General features: G+C 36.6%; 1 protein-coding gene and 1 pseudogene across 2 annotated transcripts; both read left to right on the forward strand.

The window, feature by feature from the left end:
- Nucleotides 1–439: 439 nt before the first annotated feature.
- Nucleotides 440–3,976, forward strand: LOC148739340 (uncharacterized; annotated as a pseudogene).
- Nucleotides 3,977–11,774: 7,798 nt separating this feature from the next.
- LOC148739341 (uncharacterized) lies at nt 11,775–18,806 on the forward strand. 2 transcript variants are annotated; one of them, XM_088751220.1, is made up of 5 exons: nt 11,827–12,212; nt 12,321–12,470; nt 12,626–12,748; nt 13,087–13,209; nt 15,051–18,806. In XM_088751220.1, the coding sequence occupies exons 1-5, from the start codon at nt 11,900–11,902 to the stop codon at nt 15,419–15,421; spliced, it is 1,080 nt and encodes a 359-aa protein (XP_088607346.1). In that variant the 5' UTR covers nt 11,827–11,899; the 3' UTR covers nt 15,422–18,806. The 2 variants fall into 2 exon arrangements, with proteins under 2 accessions (XP_088607345.1, XP_088607346.1); XM_088751219.1 differs by lacking the exon at nt 12,626–12,748 and having other exon boundaries at nt 11,775–12,212.
- Nucleotides 18,807–27,230: the final 8,424 nt, after the last annotated feature.

Here is a 27,230-nt window from a genome sequence, read left to right on the forward strand (position 1 = left end):
CAAATATTTTCTCTCGGACATAGGATACAACAGCAAACAAATTAGAATTGAACTGGCGTGACATTGCTCAAGTAAATTGAATTTTTCGTTGCCAACGACGTTCTTTAGTTATCAATTCTTTTAAGCGCTGATAATCTATTTTAAGCGCACGATTGAGTTTCCTTGGTTAAACACTGCATCATTGAAAAGCTTAAGAAATGTCTTTTTTTGGATTGAAACCAACTGTTAGCATCGTTGTCATAGTAATAATACTTGGACAAAAGAGAGCATTGTTGACTCGGCAGCATTTAGGCGCTTTAGAACTTTGCATCGTGATAACATACAAAAATAGTTATACCCTGCCAGGAAAATATTGTTCACCGCAAGCTAAGCTCGGTTTTATTTTTCCTTTCTAAGTAGGCAGGAACACAGCAGCCAATTTCTGATTCAGCACAAGTAAAGAGGCATGTATTGGATATTTTACAACTTAGGATTCCTCCTCCTCGCTTCCACCATGAAGTCTGTCACAGCCAATGATCAATGCAGGACAGAAGTAAACATTCAAGGAATGACTCTCAAGCACTCAGTCTTTAAAAGATGGTCCGTGGCGGCTCCTCACCTCTGCGATGTCAAATGTGGACGGGAGATCACTTGCCAAAGCTATAACTACAATCGAAAATACCAAATGTGTGAACTAAATAACCGCACCAAGGAGGCGAGACCAGAGAATTTCCTCTCAGCACCAGGATGGTTTTACATTCAGCGACTGAACGGCAGAGGTAAGACGTAACAAAGCTGCAATGTACATATACATATCTATGTAATTAGTATTCTTTTGGAAACTTATGACAGGAACTTTTAAACGAAAAGAAATGTCTTTGCCGCAGCTCCTTTGGGTTCTATCCCAGAATTACCAGCGTTGTCTTGTCACGAAGCAAAGGCGAGTGAAGGTAGAAACACCATCAGCGGCAAGTATTGGCTGGATCCAAGTGGCACTGGGAAGGCAGTGTTGATTTACTGCGATATGATTAACATGGGTAGGTCTTACCAGCCACTTTATGGTTAAGTTATCCTTACCGTGATTATTATTGAATGGGATGTTATTTTCTTTATCGTTGGTTGGTATCAGTTCTAGCGCGGACACGTTTTTTCCATTGTTCTAACTTAGCCAGTTTTTCCTGCTAAATTCTAAATGTGAATGAATGTAAAGACTACATCAATGAGTGCGACGTGAGTGTTAACTGTACGAACACGTATGATTCTTACAAATGCATATGTCGGCGGGATATACTGGCAATAGGCACTCATTTTTAGGTAAACTTAATGTCTTTCAGCTAAAATGACCTCAAAAATGTTTTCTTTTTTATTATTTTGACTTAGTTCTTGTTACTCACATCATCATGATGAGTGCAGCAATAGAAAAGTATTGAGCATCAGTGCTTACCAAATAGAGTCGCGAGTAATATTGTGTTATGCGTGTGTTTTTTTAAAGTGCAGTGATAAAAAGATATTTTTGACACTGATTAATACAACATTAGTCTACATACATATAGTGCAATCATCATTGCAATCAACACTATTTTCGTTATTTTATGTCACCATCAGCACTGTTGTTCTAATTGACATCATAATTGTTTGGGTTTTCCTATTAAGATATCGACGAATGTAGCCATGGCAGCCATTTGTGCGATGCAAATGCGAACTGTGCCAACACCGTTGGCTCTTACAACTGCACTTGCAAGGAAGGATACATTGGAGACGGAAGGTCATGCCAAGGTACATTAGAGTAAACTTTAATCAGTGTCAAAATACATTTGACACTGATTAATACAACATTAGTCCATATATATATAGTGCAATCATCATTGAAATTTCACTGTGGTCCAGCTACTTCTCTTCATTCAATTTATCCAGTAAACCTAGATCAATATTCGCCAGCTATTTCGACTCTTTGTGGTCAGAAAACTAATTTTAAAATGTCCGCCATTTTTTGTTTTTTTGTACGTTCAATCCAATTCGTCGCTTGCACGATGAGAGAAAACCTGTCTTACTGGTTTTCTCGAGTACAAATACCGCGTGATATTTGCGCTCGTCTTAGGCGTTATTTGTACTCTACGGATTACAGTTGGATAATAATGGCTACTATTTATCCTGCAGTCACGAGTGCAGTAAAATCCGGAGCCAAATTATTGAAATATGTCTATGTTTAATGATAACCAATCACGTCAACTTCAAGAAATTTCTTTTAGCCTCGATTAGAGCTAAAATCGGGCTAAAGAGAACCTTTCTTGTTCGAGAATCTTGTTACAGTCTTGATTATCGGGTTGTCCTTTATCATATCCAAGAAAACATGTGTGTCAAAAGTTGTGGTAGTTCTCCTCCCCAAAGTTAAAGGGAATCAAACAAAAACGTCACCTACATGCACAACTGTTTCCATTTCCAGTATATCCGGGGTGACAAGTACAAACATGAGATCCGTTGGTGTTCGTGCAGTTAGCGTTTACGTGACAAAAGTGATTTCCTTTGCATTCGTCAATATCTGAGAAACCAGAAATAATTCTGCTCTTGATTATTTTTGTCACCAAAAATAGGCTCAGTGACTCTTTGTAGTGTAACTGCGCTAGATATATTTCAAAAAATAAAATGAAAGGGTTTTCACTTATGCTTAACACGAACGCACGTCTCTGTCGGGGAATATTTGTAATACGAGTTTTAGTTCATAACTAATGTTAATATGACTCATAAGTAATTAATTCAATTTAATGTCCTGATAAATATTAATTGTTACTAAAGTCCGTAGACAAAGTCCGTAGTTGTTTTTAGTTTTTTGTTGTTGTTTTTGTGGTTTTTTTTTCATAAGAACGTATTTCCGATGTCTAGTTTCTTTCCCAAATTTTGGTAATATGATTAAGTGGAGCGCAATTCGATCTGTAATCATACTCTTGGCTTACACATCGGACTCCCGCTTCGAGGTGCTCTGATTTTGTTTTAAAATCATTCGAATCATTCATTACAGACCAAACTGGACTCCACCCAGTCCTATTTCCATTATTAATCTTACTCGTTACTAACGAAAAAGACTCGTGCTTCGCAGCCGTTCGATTTTGTCAATCGCTCGTATGAATGCGGATCGAATTAGACCAAAACGTACTCTGAGATGGAAATTGAACAAGAAGAACCATTGATTCGAGTTTTGATGCTGTTTGAAAGCAAGATGTAATAAAGACTACTTAAAATGAAAATAATGGAAATACAATATTTGCAGAGATTGCGATTACGTCTTACTGTCCCAAGGTACCTTGACGATACTATTACAATTGTCGAGGGACAAAGTCTCACAGCAAACTATTCGTTTGTTGAAATGCAGTCTGCCAAAAAGTCCTTTCTTTTAAATGAGAGGAACGATGGCATGGAAAGTTCAGTCCATAATAATAATGAAAACGACTCACTTCAGCCTTTGTTTTTTTTTTTTTTTTGGGGGGGGGGGGGGGGGGGTCTCAGTAGTCGACCTCAGTGAGACCAGGCTCCAGTAAGGCTTCAATCTCCTTCATCATAAGGATTGCATCTAAGTTACGAACTGAACAATGATGATTTTATTTAATTCAAGTTTATTATTTGACCCTCAGTTGACCCATGTTATTATTACAATAATCTGAGTGATGCCGACAGGAAGAACAGCTACGCAACACCCAATTATCCCGTGCTGTGTGACAATGGACTCGCTCAGGGATGGTATCGCTTTGTGGGAGCTGCAGGAACAAAAATGCCAACAACGCGTGTGCCAGCATTCAGATGTGGTGCAAGCTGGTCAGGCTGGTTGGATGGTGCCCATCCTACAGTGGAAGATGATAAAGTCCAAAGGAAGGTCTGCTTTAGTGATCGCTCTACTGGTTGCAAATACGTAAGCAGAGTTTTTGTCAAAAACTGTGAATCCTTCTTTATCTACCGACTTCATCCCCTATCTAATTGTGACTCGCGCTACTGTGGTGCAGACTGAGTATAAAGCAAATAGCTCCATAAAAATAAAAGTATTATTAGCTGATCTGAGGGTACAGTTACTTTCAGGGAATTAAAGTAGTTTACTTGTTTTTTATAAATCTCAAACCAAATTCCAGAGACATTAATTTTAGATTACATAGTTCAATCCGATTTAAACCGGTCCCAAATGTCTCAAAACCCAATAAGATATGTCAACATATATCGCCCCCATGCAAGATAGATTACATATCTGAACTGTGGGCATTGAGTGGAGATGATCCACAGGTGTCCCAAAACAGCTTATTTATATGATGGACTCGTGATTCTTGCTACATACTTCAGGCACCTTCTAGCGCGGGCACAATCTGAAATGCCATGTTGTTGTTTTAGTCAAATAGAGAAAAGAGAAAGCTTGAATGAGTTAAAGAGTTTGCAACTATTCTAGTTTAAGTGGAAGGAAATTGTAAAATACAATTTTGACCAATAACAAAAATCATTGAGAATTTTCACTGCAATGAGAGTTTTGATGCCAAACTTTACTTGGCTATGTTTATAACAATAATCCTTTAAAACTTACGGGTAGAAAGGCATATAATAGACCATTTCCGAATTACGTTTGGCCTCTTTTTCAAAACGAGGCCTGGTGCTCAACCATAGGTATGAAAATGAGTTTAATTTGCATGTGAATGAAAAGTTTTTACCATACGAAAGGATAAGCATTAGGACTCGCTTTGAAAAAGAGGCTAAAGGCAATTTCGAAATGGGCTATTTACACTGGAGAAGCTGTAAAAAGAACATTTGAAATTATCACTTTGACAAAAGCCAACTGGGCTGGCGTACGAAAAAACCCTTAAAGGCCATTGCTGAATGTCTTAAGGTGGAAATAATTCTATTTTACGATTTATTTCATAAACTTTGCCATCTCGTTTTGGAGACAAGACTTCGAGCAGAAACACCGGTAGGGTAAGCAAAATGTCGAGAAATCGTGAGTGGTCTGTCAAAGGAAAAAATGATATGAGCTGGGTCGTTTGTGGCTGAGCTTTTCGAGTGGTTTAGAATGATGAGCATCGTGCATCTGATACAATTATTTATTATAAATTGAACAGCTCTGAAACAAAACATTGATCTTGTATGGACCGTTTTAACTGGGTCTTTTAAGGTGGACACTAAATTAAATGGAACAGCCATTCAACTAACAGACTGACACAAAACATAAACAGAAGGGAGAGTTTAGGAAAAATCATAAACCCAGAGCTGAGTGCAAAGAAAACAGATCAATCAACTCATACTGTTTTTAATTTTACGTTTTCTTTTCAACAAGAGTAGGCACCTTCGACACTCGACTAAAAAAGACTCTAAAAGTTAATTAAGTAAAATATTGTTTACATTGCAACTGTTTACTTTATGTCGAAATTCATTTCATTTTGTAAGAAAGCACTCGCAGCTAATACTACGGATTGCTTATAATAAATGACTTACTGATTAAAGATAAAATAAATATATACTTGTAAAAAGTATCTATTATAATCTACGAAAGATGATCGTTACAAAAGAGCGTATCCAACAGTGGACCGGGCAGGCGGCGATGATGCTCAAAGTCACCGATTTGGCTCAAACTTGGCTCAAACTTGGCTCAAGTACTAAGTACCATGAGTTAACAAATGTGTGAGAATTACAGGTCAAGATACAGATGTGGAACAGATTGGTCAGGCTGGTTGAGTGATGCTCATCCTATAGTGGAAGATGGTGAAGTTGCCGGGAAGGTCTGCTTTAGTGATCTTTCTACCGGATGCAAATACTCAAACACGATTTCTCTAAAGAACTGTGGATCCTACCTGATCTCCGATCTTAAAATGGCACCTGGTTGTAACTCACGCTACTGTGGTACAGCCTGAATATGAAACTAAGAGTTCCACGACAATTGACTTTTCATTAGTTGACTTGTAGGTGCAGGTACTTTAGGGAAGAACTGTATATATCAAATTAGGCAAAGAGTCCCAAAGGGCCATTGGCTGTATTTCAATACTTTATGACTAGTCTTCGATTCATTTGATGTTCATTTGTCTCACATTTACAAGCAGATACCTGAAACACAGCAAATAGGTCATAACAAAGGCAATTTGTTAACAACGAATTAAGCTATCGAAAAATCGTCGGTGGTCTTTGCAAAGAAAAGTGATATGAGGTGGCTGGGCCTCTTGGGTGGTGCTAATAGAAGCACATCGTATAAATAATCTCATTATTTGACACCTAAGTAATTCAGTGTAAATACATTACCTTACATGGACCAGTTTCAGTTGAGTGTTACTGCGACAAATCCAGAATTAAACATTAAAAAATAAATGTAACATTGAAAATAGAAAATGAAGTAACAAATTGGAATAATATTGTTTGTTTTTTTCATGAGAGCGGAACAAAACATGGGACAAACAATAACTCAGCCTGTTTTTCAACTCCCCAGCAATTCCACGCTAAATACCTCGCTACGTTAACAAATCAGAATGCGAGGTTTTTGTAAAATCCTCTCAATACTTCATGCTTTTGATTTTGATAATAACCCACTTTGAAAGGAGACTAGATTCAGCAACTTGGCTAATCAATCAGCATCTCTGGAATTTCCGTAAAAATGGTTACACTTCCGTTCTAACTTGCGCACTTGTTCAATTAGTAGTGAATGGAAGTTAAGAGCCACTGACTGTCAATATCGAGAATCCGACACTGATCACAGTTGCAAAATTTCGTAATTCATTTATTTTTTCTGAAGGACCCTTTTAATGAACCTTTTTCGAAGATTATTTCAAAAAGTTCCGTCGCGCTTTTTTTTTCGAAAATTCGAAAAGATCGGAGAAGAAAAGGTTTATTAAAAGAGATCTTAGCAAAGAATAAAATGAATTACGAAATTTTCCAACTGTCAGTGGATTCTCGGAATTCTCGGTCAGTGGCTCTTAATTAGTTCTGTTCTCCAAAAAGCCCAGCTCAGATCTCTCCAAAACAAAAATACAATTAATATTTTGAAAAGGCATTTCGCAGTAATCGTGAATAATTTTTTAGCGAAAGTAGTATGTTATGGAAATTAGCGATGGACCTCCTGTGCTTGTTATCATTTTTAATACAATTTTTTTTTCTTTTCCGTCTTTGAATACTTCGTCAAAGACAAGCAAATTACGACAAAAGATTGACATTAATCGTTGGAAACCAGGTCAACGCGACCTTACTTGAAGCCTTTAATAATCTCATAAAATAATGCAACACAATTAACTAATCGCCAAACATAAAAATTTGTATTTTCTCAAAATTAACCAGCGCGCTAAAGAGAATAATCGAAAGCTACCGGAAACAGATGAAATAACATTTGATAATATCTCGAACTGTGAACAGGACCCTGAGGGCGACGCAAAATGAGTTTTCTTGAAACTTCGAGTCTCTTGACTGAGGCAAAAGTCATGTCCAAAACGGTTTTATCGAATTTACTTCACAATTTTCATATTGAACGTTTTGCCGAATTTGCATTGTTTTTAACGGTAGAACTGACAAAACAACAATATGATTGCTGGTGCATGAGAACTAAAGTTTGTCGGGGAGGTTGAAAGATATTAAACGCCGAAACGTCTCTTCTTACTTTAGTAAAGAATAGAACAGATTCGAGGCACTTCTAGTATTACATAGATAGGTAAAAACAAAGGATATAATATCCCGACGTTTCGGCACAATTGACCCGCCGAAACGTCGTGTTATTATATCGTTCGCTTTTACCTGTCTATGTATTACTAAATCTTTGTTAATACGACTTCTAGTATTGTAGTTATGTTTTTTATTGACTTGAGTGAAAAACGTATCAAACACAGATGGTAGACGTCTATTGAGAAATTTATACATAAAGGCTGCAGTATTAAGACAAGGTCAGGCAGTTTGACAATATTTAAGCGCTTAGGAGCGACTTTCTGTAAATACCACGGATAGGTGTGCAAGATCGAAAATCAAATTCTCCCAAACTCTCCCATATTAAAGCCCTTACAAAACTATTTTAGAAGATACGAGATTCAGTTTCTTGTGATTGATATTTTCCGAAAAAATAATTTTTTTTGAATTTTCACCTCCGACAGGCTCTTTTAGAGCATCAGGAGTACGATCTTTAACACTGAACATGTTTTTAATTTTAAAAGAAGTGAAAACTAGTTTGATATTTAGGTCCGATTTACAAAAGCGCTTAGTGAGTTGTCTGAGTTTGAGGTTCGCTATTTTAGAATAATAGCCGACAAAAGGGAGTTTAAAGTAACGTGTATCATTGTCATCCATGTTCCGGCTATACAAGTATTTAAGTTCTCTCGCTCCACTTTTACCTAACAAGTATTCGGTCACAGATTCATTCTCTTTTGTTGAAGAGCTCAGGAGTTTCGATCTTAACAATAAGTTTCTCATTTCCTTTGATGTTGAAAGTCTTTTTACCAATTTCTGTTGATCTTATTTTCAAGCATAACCCTAAATTCTCGATAAAAAAATGCGACCTTAAGAAACTGTTTTCATTCGCTACAGCTGAGACTCATTTTGTTTTTAATGGTAAATTTTATGATCAAGGTGATGGGGTAGCGATGGGTTCTCCAATAGCACCCATCCTAGCTAATCTTTTTCTTGGTTTCCACAAGGAAACATGGCTAAATAATTTTAACCATTCGACTCGCCTTCTATTTTATAGGCGTTATGTTAACCACACCTTCTGTGTCTTCCACAATGAACAGATGCTATGTCATTTTTTTGTTGCATTAATTCACGGCACCCCAACAAAAAATTCTCTTTAATTCGAAAAAGAGAATGATGATAAACTCTCTTTTCTTGATATATTTATCGACAACTCTTCGAATGATTGTGTTTTTACAGTTTTTCATAATAAAACCTACACTGGTCTCCTAACAAATTTCTTTAGTTTTATTCCATCATGCTACAAAATTGGCCTTATCCGAACTCTTATTGACCGTATCTACAAAATCAACAACACCTCTTCCGGCCTTTAAAACGATCTTAAGAAACTTTCCGACACTTTAAATCGTAATTCTTTTCCTTTGCATATTATTGAAAGAACTTTCAAGCGGTATCTTGACGGGTCCTCCTCTCAAAATAGTCATCAACAGTATCTCAAACTCTTCCTAAAGGATAGAAAATGATACAACGTTCCTCGAGGATAAATAGACTTTACCGCAGCCAAAGAGCATCTTTCTTTCTTAGTTTTATCTTTAATAATCTATTTTCAGTAAACGAGTTTCCTTGGTTATCCAGCGGACTATGAAAAGATTTCAGGAATAACTTATTTAAAATCCTCTAAAAGCCAATTTAGACCATCTAGTTGAAATGTACGTCATTTGAATAATTTGGAATCGTGATACCAAATAAGTAGTGTTTCATTTTAAAGGAACCCAAACAAGATCAAGGAAATTTTTGTGTATTTAACAACTATTCACCAAAGTGGAGGTGGTTAGTGGTGGATATTTACCGAGCCGCCAAGCGGCGAGGTAAATATCCACCGCTAACCACCGACACTGAGGTGAATAGTTGTTTTAGTATATACTAAAACAGTGAGATAATATACACCACCCTCAAATCACTCAAATTAACGAATTTGAGTGATTTCTTCGCTTGTCACGGGACGCCATTTTTTCCCGAGTTGCTCGGAGGTAAACAGCAAAGGATATTCGGAGTTTGACTAGCCAATCAGAGCGCGCCTTCAACGCTATCCACTGTTTTAGTATATACTGATAACTATTATTTGACTTTGAAGCCAACTGGTACCGTACCCATAAGAACGAGACTGCGATAAAAAGATAAAACAAATCGTCATTAACTCGGTAGCAGCTAGTTGCTTAAAATTTAATGAATTTTTGACGACAAAGCAGTTTTTAAAAAGACCACATAGATTTAATACTCTCTTTCTGAGTGATACGTTATTAAAAATAAAATGAGGCCTCCAAGATAAGATATCTTACACCATTAACATCAAAAAGATTTACATCGGTGAAACAGGCAGAAGACTGGGTGACCGATTCCGAGAACACCTTCGCGACGTGGAGAGGAATGACAAGGACACATCGAAACCAGTCGCTAGACATTTTAATTTACCTAATCATTCTAAGCAACATATGGCAATCTGCGGTCTTTCCTTACACTTAGGTAGCACGGAAAGTCGCAAAACTCTTGAACAAAGGCTCATCTTTCAAACCGGCAGTCTAAATCCCACAGGTATCAACGAACGCTTTTCATTCCACTAATTTATTCTTGTTTTTCTCGTTGCCATGTTCCCACCAATAACGTAGCGCCATTTTTTGCCTTTAAAAGCACACACAACCCAAAATTCCTCTATTCGCTCCGACAAGGGGCTAACGCTCGAAACGACAACTTTTATAACCGTAAGGTGGCCAATTTACCATTTCAACTTTATTGATATATTCAGATAAAAGAAATAACTCTAATTAAAATGCACAAAAATGCACGTTTCAAGAATTTTCGGACGTTAAACTGTGATTCATGCAGCATCATTTCCCTGGAATAAACTTCACTGTCCGCGATTTGCTCTATGAAGCTGTGAAGTAAGAAGTTAAGAGTTGTCTAAACTCTTCCTTGGTTTTAGAAACTAATCAAGGGTTAAAAGACTGTTAGGCAAAGCTCGTTCGTGTATGAGAACAAAATTATGTTGGTAAAGTGAGAAATTAAAAAAAAATTAAACCACCTGCCCTTGGAGATAAAAATCATCACAATTTGAGGTAGACGTTTGGACCATGCTGTGAATTTTTCTTCGATTTATCAATTTCAAATAACACATTTTTTCAAAATAGCTAGGTATTGTTCAGCTGCAAGTCACCCTTTATCAAAACAAAAACTTCTCAAGGGCAATTTGAACATTTTAAACTTCTTCTACGGAAGAACTGAGTAACCCGGAAAAAGTGCGACGATCCTCTATTATTACCAACGTATAGAGTTCAAGGGAAAGTGAATAATGCCTTCTAGTACCTGTCATCTTAAAAGAGAACCGGTGGGGAATTTCAATTTGTTATTCATTCTGTTCAGAATGCGCAAAAATCATGTTAATAAACACCTACCGGCGCGAAGAGTGTAAAGTTTCTCATCTTAAACTAATAGGTCAGAGGATGTAATCATCTTAATGGCTACCACTTTTCTAGAAGCTGTAGCCACAAAAACACTTTCTCGTCTCGTGAATTTATTAGAGAATCAATCACTTGTGGCGATGAAGCCGTTGGTAGAAATACGAAATATTTTAACGAATTACGAATGAAATAAATTGCAAACAATTCTGTGCGTAAATCTGACATGTTTTAAAACAGGATGGCATAAATTCAATAACGCAATAATTAATAATTGAAAAAAACGTTTAAGGAGATTTCGAATGGCGAATTTTACTTTCATATTTACATCTGTCTTTTAGTTTCATGCAACTAAGTCTTTATATTATTTTTGCATGTTGGAGACTTGCTTGCATTCAAAAAAACCAAGAGAAGTTCAATTATTTTCTCGAGGAAATAGAATACAACAGCGAACAAATTAGAATTGAACTGTCGTGACATTGCTCGAGGCTAAATTGAATTTTTCGTTTCCATTAACGTTCTTTGGTTATTCTTTTAACCATTGATAATCTATTTTAAGCGCACGGTTGAGCTTCCTTGGTTAAACACTGCATCATTGAAAGGCCTAAGAAATATCTTTTTTTAGATTGAAACCAACTGTTAGTATCGTTGTCATAGTAACAATATTTGATAAAAGAGAGCATTGTTGACTCGGCAGCAGTTAGGCGCTTTAGAACTTTGTATCGCGATAAGACACGTAGTTATACACTGCCAGGAAAATATTATTGACAGCAAACTAAGCTCGGTTTTCTTTTTCCTTTCTAAGTAGGCAGGAACACATTAGCCAATTTCTGATTCAGCACAAGCAAAGAGGCATGTATTGGATATTTTACAATTTAGGATTCCTACTCCTCGCTTCTACCATGAAGTCTGTCACAGCCAATGATCAATGCAGGACAGATGTAAACATAGAAGGTATGGCTCTTAAGCGCTCTGTCTTTAAAAGATGGTCAGTGGCGGCTCCTCACCTCTGCGATGTCAAATGTGGACAGGAGATCACGTGCCAAAGCTATAACTACAATCGAAAATACCAAATATGTGAGCTAAATAACCGCACCAAGGAGGCGGGACCAGAGAATTTCCTCTCAGCACCTGGATGGTTTTACATTGGGCGATTGAACGGCAGAGGTAAGACGTAACAAAGCTGCAATGTACCTCCACGTATCTATGTAATTAGTATTCTTTTGGAAAATTATGACAGGAACTTTTAAGCGAAAAGAAATGTCTTTGCCGCAGCTCCCTTGGGTTCTATCCCAGAATTACCAGCGTTGTCTTGTCACGAAGCAAAGGCGAGTGAAGGTAGAAACACCATCAGCGGCAAGTATTGGCTGGATCCAAGTGGCACTGGGAAGGCAGTGTTGATTTACTGCGATATGATTAACATGGGTAGGTCTTACCAGCCTCTTTATGGTTAAGTTTTCCTTACCATGATTATTATTGAATGGGATGTTATTTTCTTCATCGTGGGTTGGTATCAGTTCTAGCGCGGACACGTTTTTTCCATTGTTCTAACCTAGCCAGTTTTTCCTGCTAAATTCTAAATATGAATGAATGTAAAGACTACATCAATGAGTGCGACGTTAATGTTAACTGTACGAACATGTATGATTCTTACAAATGCATATGTCGAGCGGGATATACTGGCAATGGGCACTCATGTTTAGGTAAACGTAATGTCCTTCAGCTAAAATGACCTTAAAAATGTTTTCTTTTTTATTATTTTGACTTAGTTCTTGTTACTCACATCATGATGATGAGTGCATCAATAGAAAAGTATTACGCACTAGTGCGTACCTAATAGACTCGCGAGTAATAATTTGTTATGCGTGAATTTTTTTTAAGTGCAGTGGTAAAAACATATTTTGAAACTGATTAATACAACATTAGTCTACATACATATAGTGCAACCATCATTGCCATCAAAACTATTTTCGTTATTTTTTGTCACCATCAGCACTGTTGTTCTAATTGACATCATAATTGTTTGGGTTTTCCTATTAAGATATCGACGAATGTAGTGATGGCAGCCATTTGTGCGATGTAAATGCGAACTGTGCCAACACCGTTGGCTCTTACAACTGCACTTGCAAGGAAGGATACATTGGAGACGGAAGGTCATGCCAAGGTACATTAGAGTAAACTTAGAGTTGTATTAATCAGTGTCAAAATACCTTTGACACTGATTATTACAACATTAGTCAATATATATATATATAGTGCAATCATCATTGAAATTTCATTGTCGTCCAGCTACTTCTCTTCATTCAATTTATCCAGTAAACCTAGATCAATATTCGCCACCTATTTCGACTCTGTCGTCAGAAAAATAATTTTAAAATGTCCGCCATGTTTTGTTTTTTTGTACGTTCAATCCAATTCGTCGCTTGCACGATGAGAGAAAACCTGTCTTACTTGTTTTCTCGAGTACAAATACCGCGTGATATTTGCGCTCGTCTTAGGCGTTATTTGTACTCTACGGATTACAGTTGGATAATAATGGCTACTATTTTTCCTGCAATCACGAGTGCAATAAAATCCGGAGCCAAATTATTGAAATATGTCTATGTTTAATGATAACCAATCACGTCAACTTCGAGAAATTTCTTTTAGCCTCGATTACTGCTAAAATCGGGCTAAAGAGAACCTTTCTTGTTCGAGAATTTTGTTACAGTCTTGATTATCGGGTTGTCCTTTATCATATCCAAGAAAACGTGTGTCAAAAGTTGTAGTAGTTCTCCTCCCCAACGTTAAAGGGAATCAAACAAAAACGTCACCTACATATACAACTGTTTCCATTTCCAGTATATCCGGGGTGACAAGTACAAACATGAGATCCGTTGGTGTTCGTGCAGTTAGCGTTTACGTGACAAAAGTGATTTCCTTTGCATTCGTCAATATCTGAGAAACCAGAAATAATTCTGCTCTTGATTATTTTTGTCACCAAAAATAGGCTCAGTGACTCTTTGTAGTGTAACTGCCCTAGATATATTTCAAAAAATTAAAAGAAAGGGTTTTCACTTATGCTTAACACGAACACACGTCTCTGTCGGGGAATATTTCGGAGTTTTAGTTCATAAATAATGTTAATATGACTCATAAGTAATTAATTCAAATTAATGTCCTAATAAATATTAATTGTTACCAAAGTCCGTAGACAAAGTCCGTAGTTGTTTTTAGTTTTTTGTTGTTGTTTTTGTGGTTTTTTTTTTCATAAGAACTTATATCCGATGTCTAGTTTCTTTCCCAAATTTTGGTAATATGATTAAGTGGAGCGCAATTCGATCTGTAATCATACTCTTGGCTTAGACATCGGACTCCCGCCTCAAGGTGCTCTGATTTTGTTTTAAAATCATTCGAATCATTCATTACAGACCAAATTGGACTCCACCCAGTCCTATTTCCATTATTAATCTTACTCGTTACTGACGAAAAAGACTCGTGCTTCGCAGCCGTTCGACTTTGTCAATCGCTCGTATGATTGCGGATTGAATTAGACCAAAACATACTCTGAGATGGAAATTGAACAAGAAGAACCATTGATTCGAGTTTTGATGCTGTTTGAAGGCAAGATGTAATAAAGACTACTTAAAATGAAAATAATGGAAAAACAATATTTGCAGAGATTGCTATTACGTCTTACTGTCCCAAGTTACCTTGACGATACTATTGTAATTGTCGAGGGACAAAGTCTCACAGCAAACTATTCGTTTGTTGAAATGCAGTCTGCCAAAAAGTCCTTTTTTTTAAATGACAGGAACGATGCCATGGAAAGTTCAGTCCATAATAATAATGAAAACGACTCACTTAAGCCTTTTTTTTTTGGGGGGGGGGGGGGTCTCAGTAGTCGACCATATTGAGACCTGGCTCCAGCAAGGCTTCAATCTCCTTCATCATAAGGATTGCATCTAAGTTACGAACTGAACAATGGTGATTTTATTTAATTCAAGTTTATTATTTGACCCTCAGTTGACCCATGTTATTATTACAATAATCTGAGTGATGCCAACAGGAAGAACAGCTACCCAACACCCAATTATCCCGTGCTGTGTGACAATGGACTCCCTCAGGGATGGTATCGCTTTGTGGGAGCTGCAGGAACGAATATGCCAACAACGCGTGTGCCAGCATTCAGATGTGGTACAAACTGGTCAGGCTGGTTGGATGGTGCCCATCCTACAGTGGAAGATGATAAAGTCCAAAGGAAGGTCTGCTTTAGTGATCGCTCTACTGGTTGCAGATACGTGAGCAGAATTTTTGTCAAAAACTGTGAATCCTTCTTTATCTACCAACTTCATCCCCTATATAATTGTGACTCGCGCTACTGTGGTGCAGACTGAGTATAAAGCAAAGAGCTCCATAAAAACAAAAGTATTATTAGCTGATCTGAAGGTACAGTTACTTTCAGGGAATTAAAGTAGTTTACTTGTTTTTTATAAATCTCGAACCAAATTCCAGAGACATTAATTTTAGATTACATAGTTCAATCCGATTTAAACCGGTCCCAAATGTCTCCAAACCCAATAAGATATGTCAACATATATCGCCCCCATGCAAGATAGATTACATATCTGAACTGTGGGCATTGAGTGGAGATGATCCACAGGTGTCCCAAAACAGCTTATTTATATGATGGACTCGTGATTCTTGCTACATACTTCAGGCACCTTCTAGCGCGGGCACAATCTGAAATGCCATGTTGTTGTAGTCAAATAGTGAAAAGAGAAAGCTTGAATGAGTTAAATAGTTTGCAACTATTCTAGTTTAAGTTTGAGGAAGTTGTAAAATACAATTTTGACCAATAACAAAAATCATTGAGAATTTTCACTGCAATGAGAGTTTTAATGCCAACATTTACTTGGCTATGTTTATAACAATAATCCCTTAAAACTTACGGGTAGAAAGGCATATAATAGGCCATTTCCGAATTACGTTTGGCCTCTTTTTCAAAACGAGGCCTGGTGCTCAACCATACGTATGAAAATGAGTTTAATTTGCATGTGAATGAAAAGTTTTTACCATACGAAAGGATGAGCACCAGGACTCGCTTTGAAAAAGAGGCTTAAGGCAATTTGGAAATAGGCTATTTACAGTGGAGAAGCTGTAAAAAGAACATTTGAAATTATCACTTTGACAAAAGCCAACTGGGCCGTCGCACGAAAAAACCCTTAAAGGCCATTGCTGAATGTCTTAAGGTGGAAATAATTTTATTTTACGATTTATTTCATAAACTTTGCCGTCTCGTTTTGGAGACAAGACTTCGGGCAGAAACACCCGTGAGGTAAGCAAAATGTCGAGAAATCGTGAATGGTCTGTCAAAGGAAAAATTGATATGAGCTGGGTCGTTTGTGGCTGAGCTTTTCGAGTGGTTTGGAATGATGAGCATCGTGCATCTGATACAATTATTTATTATTAATTGAACAGCTCTGAAACAAAACATTGATCTTGTATGGACCGTTTTAACTGGGTCTTTTAAGGTGGACCCTAAATTAAATGGAACAGCCATTCAACTAACACACTGACACAAAACATAAACAGCAGGGAGAGTTTAGGCAAATGCATAAACCCAGAGCTGAGCGCAAAGAAAACATCAATCAACTCATAGTGTTTTTATTTTTACGGTTTTTTTTTCAACAAGAGTAGGCACCTGCGATACTCAACTCAAAAAGACTAAAAGTTAATTAAGTAAAATATTGTTTACATTGTAACTGTTTACTTTTATGTCGAAATTCATTTCATTTTGTAAGAAAGCACTCGCAGCTAATACTACAGATTGCCTATAATAAATGACTTACTGATTAAAGATAAAATAAATATATACTTGTAGAAAAGTATCTATTATAATCTACGAAAGATGATTGTTATAAAAGAGCGTGTCCACCAGTGGACCGGGCAGGCGGCGATGATGCTCAAAGACGCAAATTACGACAAAAGATGGACATTAATCGTTGGAAACTAGGTCAACGCGACATAACTTAAAGCCTTTAATAATCTCATAAAATAATGCAACACTATTAACTAATCACCAAACATAAAAATTTGTATTTTCTCAAAATTAACCAGCGCGCTAAAGAGAATAATCGAAAGCTACCGGAAACAGATGAAATAACATTTGATAATATCTCGAACTGTGAACAGGACCCTGAGGGCGACGCAAAATGAGTTTTCTTGAAACTTCGAGTCGCTTGTCTAAGGCAAACGTCATGTCCCAAACGGTTTTATCGAATTTATTTCACAATTTTCACATTGAACGTTTTGCTGAATTTGCATTGTTTTTAACGGTAGAACTGACAAAACAACAATATGGTTGCTGATGCATGAGAACTTAAGTTTGTCGGAGAGGTTTAAAAATATTAGAAGTTAGACCATCTGCACATGGTCTAAAATAATACTAAAATGAAATACTCTTTAGGACCAAGAGGACCACACCATTCTTACGCTATTACGTCATTTCAAATAGTACTTTATTCAAAATTGCTGCTTTCATTCACATGCCACATTTTGTGCGAACTTAGACGATTTTGAAAATTTTAAGCGACCCTTAAAAAAATAAGGAAAAAAAAAATTAATGGGTGTCTCTTTTAGGATAAACCTGATGCTCATTAATAGCTTTTAGTATCTGGATAACGGAGAATCTTTATTTGTACTCGCATTCATAGTTGATCTAAGCAAGAAAGTTACAAAATTGAAAGAAATTATTAGAAATAAAATTGGAGTACTAGCAGCCTGGAATAACCATAGGGGCTAGTGGTGCCAGGCAGCTAGTTAACATCAGCATTAGACAAAATTAAAATACAGGTCAGCAAGAAGATTGAAGCACAATTGCACACACACACACACACACACACACACAAGAAAAAAGAAAAACGGAATTTATAAGATATGAAGGAAGTCTAAAATAGTCAGAGTTAGTTACGAATACTAAACATTAATGAAAGAAGAGCACAATGTCTACGGCAACTAGTAACAGCTATATAATTATAAACTGCAAAATAAAGAAGTACTTAAAAAAGTTACAGAAATTACCAGGAGAATAGATTACAGTAAATTGGAAAACAATACACTGCTAATACATGAGTTGCTAATAAGTATATAAAAAAAGTTGAAATGGTAAATTGGCCACCGTTACGATTACAAAAGCTGACGTTTCGAGCGTTAGCCCTTCATCGGAGCGAAAGACGAAGGGCTAACGCTCGAAACGTCAGCTTTTGTAATCGTTACGGTGGCCAGTTTACAATTTCAACTTTGTTGATATATCCAAATTAATAAGTATATAATACATGAGTTGCTAATAAGTATATAAGTTGCTAATAAATACATAAGTAGCTAATAATCTTTGACTAGATCGCATTTTACTGACTCCTTGAAGTTTGAGATTGATAAAGTTTTCAAATTTTGACTTATTGAGTTCCATGCTTTGGGGCCCTTAAACCTTAAATTAAATATTCCATTATTTGTTCTTACTTTAGTAAAGAATAGAACAAATTCGAGGCACTTCTAGTATTGTGGTTATGTTTTTTATTGACTTGAGTGCAGCACAAACTGCGACAGCTAAGTGTTTCCATGCTACATTCAATTTGCGAACATTTTGACATTGAGGTGATGAACATCAAGGGACGACGCAAAGCTCCTCCGTTGTCCCTATTTGGAGAACGTCTGGTAGCATGCACTTGTAGTAGCAGTTAAGGTCTATACGAACTAATTAAATGAACATACCAACATCAACATTCTTTGATTTTACGTTTGGAAGCAAAAAACTCTTAATTGACCTAAAAATACGGCTTAATGAGGGAAATCAGGCCTTCGACTTTTATCAACTTTGTATATTCTTACTTAAATAAAGAACAATACTCCTCATGCCAAAATTGTACCTGCCAGGATCCCATATGCCTACAAAATCCTTCAGATCCCAGGCTGTCTGGTTTTTAACTATAAATATTTTTCATTTCATCACGGGGGCTTAAGATTTTCTTCCCGGGAAATAAGCACCTAATGGGAGGGAGGTTTGGGATTTGGTGTGGATGGAAGGATTCTCATTTTTTTTCCCTTTAATTTCCAACTGGAGATCGGCTCCTGTCCCAAGATTGATTTTGCTATTGTTGTTGTTTTTTTTTTTTCTAAAAGCCTACACAGCCCTTTTTAACGATCATGGGATTTACTAGACAATGTTTTTGTCTGCTTTGGATCCAAGCCCGAGCCCAAGCCCAAGCCCAAACCTCCCCACCCCTACCCCCTTACTTGGGTCTTATCAAAGAGGATGTCACGCAGTCTAGTTTAGCTGAGGAATTTTAGTCTTTTTTGAACAACATATGTATATGAGGTGAGTAAATATTTGTTCCATTCTTCCATCATTGCATTTACGATTCTTTCAGACAAAATCAGAACATTTTGATGAATACTTTTTATATTAAGATAACTGGTACAAACCATGCTTCAGAAGTAGACAAATGCACTGGTACGAGAAGTTGTAAAGAGGTTTACACCTCAATTTCCTACAATAAAAATGCTTTTCCTTTCAGATAATTGCCACTACGAAGTCAAAATTGTTTGTTTAGTTTTTAATGGAAGAAAAGTATCGAATTCTCGAAATATTTAAACTGTATTCGTCATTGCAAGCGCAAGTTCAAAAGCTGTAAATTTCACGCAAGTACCGTTGATGTTTTCAGTTCTCAAAACTTGCCGTTTGAATTGCCCGAAAATTTTATTTCATAAATTGAAAGAAAGAGGATTTCTCTTTCTCTGGAATAGCATTTGCATAACGAAAGCGATGTACCAGGAAGGGTTTTTTGCCGTTGAACAATGGCAAAATTGATAGTCGCGATGAAACTGTTTTAGAGGGTGATTTTGAAAAAAAATTAAAAATTCAGACTGAGATCTTTTGAAATTACAACAACGTTTTCATACATAGGAAGGGTCATTTAATCATTTTATATAGCAATAGTCATGGTATTTGATTCTGTTTCTATTCACCACGCCAGGATGCGAAGCACATTTTTCGGAGGTTTAAGGGCCTCTCGGAGGTGAAAATTCAAAAAATTATTTTTTCAGAAAATATCAATCACAAGAAACTGAATCTTGTTTTTTATAAAATAGTTTCATAAGGGCTTTACTCCAAAGCTCTTGAAAGACATGTTGCGTCATGCTACCTAAAATACCTGCGCGACAATAACCTTGCAACTGCAAAGACGGATTTACTGGGGATGGACACTCATGGTCAGGTGAAAAGGCAACTTGCAGTCATCTCGATTTGCACTATTCAATTCTTTTGGCACAAATCTATGAAGATTTCGAAAAACCTGCAGCCTTCTTAACTTAGCTTTTAATCATCCTTGTTGTTATTGTGTCCAAAAAGTTACCTTGACATTAATATTGCCTAAAGATATCGATAAGTCCAGAAATGGAAGCCATGTCTGTGATCATTTGAAAGCCAACTTTACCAACGCTAGGGCTCTCATAACTGCACCAGACTGGTCACTTAAATAACAATACGCTTTCATTTTTGGGCAAGTTTTGATGTCTCTAGTGATCAGTAAAAGGTGGGTCCACTATACTTTTTACGTGGTGTTGTTGAGTGATTTTTTTTCGCGTAAATCTGGATTTGAATTTTCTATTTCTTCGTGAATCGTGATTAAAGATGTTAAGATCTTTTCATGTCCACCTGATGGGAAGTTTTTATTTAATTATGACTCGTGAATTAAGAGCTGAATTAAACGTGATTCGTGAACCATTGTGTTTTACACCATATATAATCCGGCAATTTGGTTTTTAAAATGTACGTATTGTTCTCAAACTGTTGTGGGTAGGTGCTGACAGGAGATGGACTTCATGTCGATCGATAAAAGTCGCGAAACGGACCACTACTGGTTCTTGACCAACTATAAAGAGACATTACATCATCTTTTGTCGCGTAAGACTGATCAAGACAATGAAAGTAAAATAGTAATTCAACGTAATTCTCTCGAATTTCGCGTGAACGTGAAATAGCTTTGGATATTATTTGTGAAGCGTGTAAAGGCCAAATATTTTTACGTGACTGAGATTTACAAGGGGCATAGGGGACCCTTTGTAAGATTGGCATGTTTTGCGGTTTCGTCCTACATTGTGTTTGTCTTTAGACCTGACACTCACAACAAATTTTACCGTTCTCTTTCCTTGTTCCTCCTCTTTTCGTTTATGTGCCTAGGCATCATGGGTGTGTGCCTTTTTCATTGTGACATCACCTTTGCTAGAGCTCAAACAGTTAAGTCGTTACTAATTATGTACTGGATTTAATTTTGAGACAATACATCGGCCATCAGTTGCATGGCCAAAATGTATCCCGGCACAAACTTTACTGATTTTTATTTGCTAAAGCACTCTTTCGAAAAAAGCTCGACTGTTTAACTAGAAATCAGCTAATATATGGAAATAGTATAATTTCATACTTGTGTACATAACATTACTTTACGAGTTAACTTATTTATCAGATTATCATTTCTTAATTTGGTTAGCATCAGTTCTACAGCATGGATATCTTTCTTATCCATTTTTATCTTAGCCATAGCTTACATTCTAAATTCTAGATATAGATGAATGGTGACTACGCATACGACGCAAATGCAAACTATACCAATAAACACGGTTCTTACAAATGCCCATCTAAAATAGGATACACTGTCAATGAATATTCATGCTCATAATAACTTAATTTGCGTCATCCAAGATGACCCAAGATGTGTTTTTCCTTGTCTGCTTTAGCTCACTTTTATGTGAGCTCATTTTCAAACTTTACCTCATCAAGTTACCATTTGTGCATCACTGTGCCCTAAGATATCGACGTATGCAGCAATGGGGGCCATTTGTGTGATGTAAATGCAAACTGCGCAAACACAAACGGATCGCACGACTGTACTTCTCACCTCGGATAGACTGGAAATGGACTCAGTTGTGCAGGTACATGACGTTTAACTTCAGTTCACTACAACTTTAGGGAGAAGACCTATCACAGCCTTTGACACGTGTTTTAATAGCATTCTTATATGACATAGAGATAAATGAATGCCTCGATAATCAAAACTGAAACAAAATTCTCGGACGTGAATGGCCCTAACCAGTCGAATCATGTTGCTTATGTCTGGAACTACAAAACTGCACGACTCTACCACTGGCCAGTTTAATGACAAATATCAAAAAAGGGTAGAAAACCTAATGTATTCATTTTATTAAACATACCATGAGAAAGTTTTTTTTTTTATTGTTCGTAATATATCCAGTGCAGTTACACGTCTCATGTTCTTGAGATTTGAACCCAGTTTTGGTGGAAAAATGATAGAGTGCAAAATTTCTATATTTTTTTCTCAGATATTTACGAATGTAAAACAAATTACTCTTTTCACGTGAATGCTGCCTGCACGAACATCAACGGATCATACATTTGTATAGCAGATATCGGAGTTGAGACGGCTAAACAGCGGTCTCTCAATGAAATTGCATGGAAGCGAGGCATTTGGGTCACGCGATTCAAGATGGCCGAAGAGAATGACTCCAAGTCTACAACAACAAGCGATATTTCGAAGACTTTTTCTCCTTCAACAACCATTGTCAAGGTAAGAAATTTTAGTCAGAGCATCAGAAATCAAGAGAAGATTGTATGTTGATGATGAACAAAGAGAAAAAATAAAACAAGCAACAAAATCTCACAGTGAAAGTCAAGAGTGGTTTTACCACAGAAAAGTTAGAATAACAGCCTCAAAGTGATGCAAGCGGGCTTTATTAAAGCCCACAACAAGTCCAACGAAAGCAATTGCTGAGATATTAGGAATTGACAAGAACTTTCAGAGTTAAAAAATTACTCAGGGACTCAAAGATGAAGATATTATCCTTAAAATGTACCAGAGTAACATTGGATGTAAAGTAGACAAGGCTGGCCTCAGTATCTCCAAGACCCATGCATTTCTTGGAGCCTCATCTGATGGGGAGGTTGATGGTGGTCTAATCGAGATGAAGAGGGTCTTCCCTAACCAAGGTCAATCATTAAAGAGTGCAGTTTTGTCAAGGAACATTTGCAAGAAAACTGCCTATGGACTTGAGATAAACACAAGTCACAAATATTATTATCAAATGCAACTACAGATGTTTTGTACGGACACTTTTTGGACAGTCAGTAATTTCAGACACAATTGAGTTAATAATAATCAATGTAAAGAGAAGTAATCATTTTTTAATGGGTGTTATTCCCAGATTAGAGCATTTTATGATTCTCACATTTCATTAGAACTTGCTTATCCAAGGGTTAAATTTGGACTTACTAGAACTAGTAAACACATCAGTCTAGAAAGACAAAGTTGATGTCCAAGAGATATATTCAGATACGATAGAATACTAATTCATAATAATAGAATAGATATTTTATATTTATTGGAGGATTTTGGGTTCTCAAGATGTACAGTACTGAAAGACCATAGTTATACGTACACATTACCTTAAATTGTAAAAATTGTTTTCTTGCAATTTCTAGTTTGTAACATTATTTAGTGAAGAAATGTGCAGTTGATAGTTCTTCATAATTTCATTTTCTGTTAATGTAAACAAAGGATTTAAATATATTGGTGTTTATTAGCAATTTTTTATAATACATAGTATTGTTTTGTAACACCGTGAAAGAAAAACTCAATCAAAACTAGAAAATCATTGGTTTATAACCTATTAGAGCACAAACACTAAAAGTGTGCAGCATAAATTCCACTGTTTCATCAACACTGCTTGGTAGTAAATAGCAAAAAGTGTTGCACATTTAGTATTTGTACTCTGCTATTATATTTTTTAGATTTCCTATTTCTTTCCCAAACAAATAAGAATCACATTATTATTCACCCTGTAATACTTCAGAAAACTTATCCATCTACAAGAGGAGGAAGAAAATTTATTAAAATGCAACATACAAAAAATATCATGTCTATGATCCCATTCTTGCACATACTAATATGAATAAAGTCAAGTATATGATAATTCTTAATTCTTTCTATTGTTCTCCCTACGTGTATACGTATGTAAGCCCAGTAAACCAGCTTGTAAGCCCTTTATATGCTGGTTTATCGCTTCGATTTGTGCACCCAAAGGCCACACAATGTCTGACCATCGTTCTTGATTCTTTTGAAGCTTGAAAAAATAGGGAGTAGCCGCTCAATGTCTAGAATACGGCTTCAGAGCTCAGATTCGCTGTGAAACTCTTCGGCCATCTTGAATCACTTGGCCCAAATGCCTCGCCTCCATGCAATTTCATTGAGAGACCGCTGCTTAGTAGGATCAACTCCATTATCAGCTATTTGTAAGCCCGATTTTATCAGAGATGGACGCAATTGGTCAGGTACTTGATTTGGCTTTTTCTTGTAGCCTCTGACATAAGAAAGAAAAAAGTAATGAGATCATAGGTTAGTCCGAAGTGTTTAGCCGGCATGTCATATACAATGCAAAACGATAATATAATAATGGGGACAATCATTTTGATGAAACACATATTTGAATTAATTTTAAAAATTAAAATTACCGAGAAAAGAAGAATAGCCAAGTTATTAAGGAAAAAGAAAATTGGCATTTGAAGACTGACTAAGTAGGTGTAAATTGCTTGATATCGGAAGGAAGGTTGTAATTGGTTGATTACATCACAGTAATCTCGTGAGTAGGTTCTTTAACGTCTCCTGCCTAACCAAATTAACTAATTAATAGATGCAGGAGACGGGACCTACGGTTTATTCGTCCTTATCCGAGAAGACTAGAATGTCTATCTATTTCTTATTAAAGAAAGGTAGCGCATTCTCCTCAGTTAATTTAAGACCTCGAGTGTTGGTTCGGCCGGGGCTCGAACCATCGACCTCGACCTCCCGCACAACAGTCCAGCGCTCTAACCAATTGAGCTAACCGGGAGGCGGATGAACACTAATTTAAGGATGAACACTCAGGTAGAATACTCAGGAAGAAACTTCCGTGTCATAACGAGGTACAATATATGATTCTTATTCGCTTAAAGTGCCTATGAAGTAAAACTTTTTTTTTCCCTGTTTGTTTGCTTATGTCTTGATGAACACAGCTGAGCGATTTTGACCGACCAAAAGAACTTTCTTGTATTATTTTTTGAACCTCAAAGTTTGGATTTTGCAATCTGAAATGGGTCCATTTTGCGCGCGGTCAAATCTCATCTTACAAAGGAAGTGACGTAGTTGGTAGTTCTGAAGACAACAAACAAAAGCTTAAACAAAGCGCCAGAACCACCAACTACGTCGTCATAGCCAAACTCGTTCCCCGTTGCCGGAGACACCGATAACGTCTAATTTAGGGACTTCGAGCCACCAAAAAGCCGATTTAAATTTCTTTTCTTGAAATTTCTTTTGTCATTCCTTAATAAGGACATAATAAGCTACAAAATTATGCAAAAAATTTTTTTACTTCATAGGCACTTTAAAAACACAGGAGATTTTTTAAAAAACTGTGACCAGCTCTTGATTTTACACTATTCAAACAAAATGCCATCCGTAGGGTTAGTTTTGATTCGTTCGGATTTACACCGATTATCTCGCAGGCAACTATTTGTTTATTGTAATACAATCTCCCAGAAGGTGTTTTTTTTTTTTGTTAAATGACGGGAAAGGAGTGGAAAGTTCAGTCATAGTTATAGTTCAGTCCATAACAACATTTCTTGCATCTAACTTGTGATCGCTGAATCATGATTGAATTTACTTTCAGTTTATTATTTTAAAATCGCAGTTGACCCATGTTATCATTACAACAATCTAAGTGATGCCAGTAGAAAGAGCAGCTCATTAACACTCGATTTTCATGAGCTGTGTGACAAGAAACTCCTCCACAGATGGTATCGTTTAGTGGGAGCTGCAGGAACAATAATGGCAACAACGCGTGTGCCAGCATACAGATGTGGTACAGAGTGATCAGGTTAGTTTGATGGTACTCATCCTTTAGTAGATATTGGTGAAGTTCGCAGGACGGTCTCCTTTAGTGGTCGCACAACTGGTTGTAAATATTCCACAACGATTTCGGTGAAAAACTGTGGAACTTTCTTTATATACAAACTTCCTAGCCCACCTAGTTATAACACGCGCTACGGTGGTACCGACTGAATATAGAGAAATAATTTGGATATATCAACAAAGTTGAAATGGTAAATTGGCCACCGTAATGATTACAAAAGCTGACGTTTCGAGCGTTAGCCCTTCGTCGGAGCGAAAGACTTTGTTGATATATCGAAATTATTTCGTTACTCCCACCGACGCAGCCCCAAACAGTTTCTTTCGAAACTATCAGCCTTTATTCATGAATATAGAGAAGACTGACTCTAAGAAAAAATGTTTTATCAATTTATCTGTAGGTGGAAATCTAATCTTATGGATTCAAACTAGTCCGTTCCCCCTATCATAGTTTTAATCACTGTTGATACATGTTAATGCCTATAGAAAATGAAATACTAAATTGATTACAACTCTTTTTGACTACATTAACGGACCAGTTTTCAGCTAAGTATCCCAACGCGAACGTCAAAGTAAATGGCAAGGCTACTCGACGAAACAGAAATAACTAAGGGAAATAACGACAACAGCCAAAATAACAAGAAGTTAAAGTTCGAGCAAAATGTCTGAAACCATAACGCAGCACTGTGAAAAAAGAGCATAGTAAGAAACTTTGGACAACATGGCTGCCAACACGGCCGCAAGCATGCGCAACTAACACAACAAGAGATTGAAAATGGCGGAAAACCATAAAGGAAATATGGGAGAAATTCTTCACTTTCCTGTTTTTTGTAATTTTAACTCAAATGGCCACTTTCCCCAGCTTAAAAATTAAAGAAGCAGTTATCAAATTATATTTTGATCGAACAAGAAATGAAGATAATTTCATTCTAGCCACTGCATTTTGTGATTAAAATAACTCTGGAAAAGCACAATAGAGGCCCTTACTAACCTCTTAAAACAGCGCCTACCTTCATGTTTTCTAAGCGTGAGGTGAGAAAGTTCTTGTCCCGAAAAGTTTCCCCAGCTTCCCATTCAAAACATTTAATATTTATCTTGCAAAACAAACTTTTTTTTCTCAAAAAAAACAAACAAAACAAAACATTGGCTAAGGCACTGCCTTTTTACGAAGAAAACCAGGTTCGTTTCTAAG

This window comes from Stylophora pistillata, chromosome 2 (genome assembly GCF_964205215.1).
Source record: "Stylophora pistillata chromosome 2, jaStyPist1.2, whole genome shotgun sequence".
Taxonomy (NCBI): Eukaryota; Metazoa; Cnidaria; class Anthozoa; order Scleractinia; family Pocilloporidae; genus Stylophora; species Stylophora pistillata.